This window comes from Aquarana catesbeiana, linkage group LG02 (assembly GCF_042186555.1).
Source record: "Aquarana catesbeiana isolate 2022-GZ linkage group LG02, ASM4218655v1, whole genome shotgun sequence".
Taxonomy (NCBI): domain Eukaryota; kingdom Metazoa; phylum Chordata; class Amphibia; order Anura; family Ranidae; genus Aquarana; species Aquarana catesbeiana.
The window spans coordinates 157,576,273-157,579,405 of NC_133325.1; the positions used below are offsets into that span (position 1 = coordinate 157,576,273).

The window sequence follows — 3,133 nt, forward strand, 5'->3', positions numbered from 1 at the left end:
AGAGCTCTGCCCTGTTGTCGGCACTTCAGGTTTGGGAACGGCAATCTTCAGATTTTCCACTGCCAATTCTCTGGCATTCTGCTGGACAGGCACATTCCTCCATCCAAGATCATCCAATGCAGAAACAGGTTCATCAAGGTCAGTCAACACTTGCTGCATCCGCCATAAGACTTCCCCCTCCATAGCTGCGGGTGCAGGTTGGCAAAGCACACCGTTACTCTGCCACATTGTCAACTCTTCAGCCAGGATTTCAGAGTTGTCAACTGGTATTTCATGATAGTCCCAGGCAAAGGGAGCACCACCCTGCTGCCGAGCAGAGTCCAACAGCTGTTTGTAGGCAATCTCCAACTCCCATTCTTGAACGGCCAGAAACTCCAAATCTTCCAGTGCCCAGTGCACTTCTGAGACATTCAGTCTCCGCTCTCTGTGCTCCATTATTTCCTCCAAACGCCACTCCCGATCACTTCCAAAGTCAGGGTCCCTGGACAGCCTCCAGTATAACAATCCCAGGCCATCGTAGTCAAAGCCTTCCGTGGGGCTGTCATCCGCTGTCCATGGGCACACTTGGGCTACATACCACTGGAGGGCTCTGTAGCTCTCGTCCAACCGCATTTCTGCCCGGATCAGCCTGCTTAACTCGGCTGTCCACTCCTGGTTCAGCTGTTCCCCCAAAAACAGCATTCACACTTCATACTGCGACCAGTACCTCACCTGGATGGAGGGGAGAACTTTTCCCTGGTGTCGCTGCTCATGGGCTAGTGCTTCCTTCCAGAGTTCACAGCGGATAGAATCAAACCATCCTAGCAGGACCTGCTCTGATACTGGTCCTCTGTGCTGTATTTCCTTCTCTCGCAACCTCCTTCTGAATTTCTCATCCATGGTGGCTGGTATTTCTCCTCTCCTGCTATCCTGCTACCTTGGATCTTTCAGCGTGGCTCTCCTGCAGGCTGGTTTGGAGTGTCCCAGTAACTGGAGAGCAAAGCCCACGGCTGCCAACCAATGTAACGAGCCCCTTGCTTGCTCGGTTCCACTCTCCCGACACTCCTCTACAGCTATAGAATCAGATTGCAGATCGCAACATCTGATTGTTCGGTCATCCAATGTTCCGGGATTAGAACTACAGCTATGTGCCGTTCTAACCCAGTTGTGATAGCTCAGAACAAACACCAGGCAGGCTGTATGTAAGTTCAAACAGGAATCTCACTTTATTGCAAAATACAGGCTTTTATACACTAAAAGTGGAGGTGCAGACCTCCTGCTCATATTCCTCTAACAATACAGCTGTAACCTAATTAACCTAATTAACATGAGCTAATTAACTAATCCCTTTAGACAGCCTAGATGACTCAGACATGACTTTTAGGCCAGACTGGCAGTCTTGTAGTTCAGAAAATCCAATCAACATTATCACAATCAACATAGACTCTTCTTCACACAATAGCAGAGTTAATTAACACAAACAACAATGGGGATCTAATGACTCTTAGATCCCATACTATAGACTTATTTACAATACACATTTTAGCAGACAACAGACAGACAGGTGCTGGAATTTACATCAGCATCTCCTAACAGTATCTGTCCCAGCATTATGAATCAGCCACTATTCCAATATGGCAAATCCAGTGTCCCCAGAGTCTGTGTGTCCTGGGGGACCAGGACCCGAATCCACAGCAATACCACCCCAAGGGTCCCCAGGCACACAGCTCACAAAGAGCACCGTTCCCCCAAACACAAGAGCCCCCGATCGATCGGCAAGAGGCTAGCACACAGTCCCCTCCAAAAGTCTCTCTCCCGGCTAGGTCTGTCACAGATAGATAGATAGATAGATAGATAGATAGATAGATAGATAGCTGCATAAAAACAGTAAATTACAGATTTAGAACAATAGGCAACCTTGTAACTAACAGAGTGATTGTTTACATCTTTTCCACAGAAAGAAGAGAGAAATACATTTTTCTCAAGAAAAAGGAAGCACCAGATGAACATGTGGAATAACACTAAACCTTCTTACTTTATCTTGTTAGGATTAACTAATGACTCTACCCTTCAGATCTTCTTATTTGCTTTATTTTTACTCTTCTATAGCATGACTCTTCTGGCTAATATTGGCATCATAGCAACCATCAAAGCAGATTCTCGACTCCAAACACCCATGTACTTTTTCATAAATAACCTTTCTTTCTTAGATCTTTGTTATTCCACTATAATAACACCAAAGACCTTAGAAACATTATTGTCAGTTACCAAGTCCATTACTTTTTTTGAGTGTGCCATGCAGATGTATTTGTTTGGTGCTTCTGTTAGTCTTGAGTGTTTCTTGCTAGGGATAATGGCCTATGACCGCTATATTGCTATTTGTAACCCTCTATTGTACATAATAGTTATGAACAAGATGTTCACCAGACAGCTTATAGGATTTGCCTATCTTGGCGGTTATCTCAACGCAACAATTCATACTTCCTGTACGTTTCAACTGCCATTCTGCCGAAGTAACATAATAGACCACTTTTATTGTGATGTTCCCCCTCTTTTAAAGCTATCGTGTGTTGATACTACTATGAATGAACTTGTGATGTTCATCTTTGGAGGGCTTGCTGAATTTAGTTCACTCATAACTATTGTGGTATCCTATAGTTATATTATTTCTACTATAATGAATATCCAATCCCAGCAGGGCAGGAAGAAAGCATTTTCCACTTGTACATCTCACCTATTGACAGTTAGTTTCTTCTATAGCACCATCGTCTTCATGTACATGCGACCATCCTCTAGTTACTTTATGAGCCAGGATAGAGTGGCTTCAGTATTTTACACCATGATCATTCCTATGCTAAACCCACTGATCTATAGCTTAAGAAACAAGGAGGTAGCAAGATCATTGAGGAAAATTAGAGAAAAACATATAGCAAAGATATTATAGAATATAAAAAGTAGATATAAAAACACTACAGATGTTACAAAAAAAGTTTTTTTTTTTTTTAACAAAACAGATCTTTTCCTCTTTTAAAACAATAATAGGCTCCATATTAATTCATATAATCAAAGGTATTTTGTGCACCTGTCCTCTTATAGCTGTAAACACAAAGTTCCAAAGGTTTAAGTAGAATTTTGAAATATGAATTCTAAAGCT

General features: G+C 42.7%; 1 protein-coding gene across 1 annotated transcript; it reads left to right on the forward strand.

Moving 5' to 3' along the window:
- Positions 1-1,981: 1,981 nt before the first annotated feature.
- LOC141129830 (olfactory receptor 5AP2-like) lies at positions 1,982-2,923 on the forward strand. The gene has a single exon (XM_073617893.1). It carries the CDS (start codon positions 1,982-1,984, stop codon positions 2,921-2,923), a length of 942 nt encoding a protein of 313 aa, XP_073473994.1.
- The last annotated feature ends 210 nt before the right edge of the window (positions 2,924-3,133 follow it).

Excerpts from the sequence above, each read along its gene's own strand:
- LOC141129830 (XM_073617893.1), top strand. The coding sequence starts at position 1,982 with ATGAACATGTGGAATAACACTAAACCTTCTTACTTTATCTTGTTAGGA.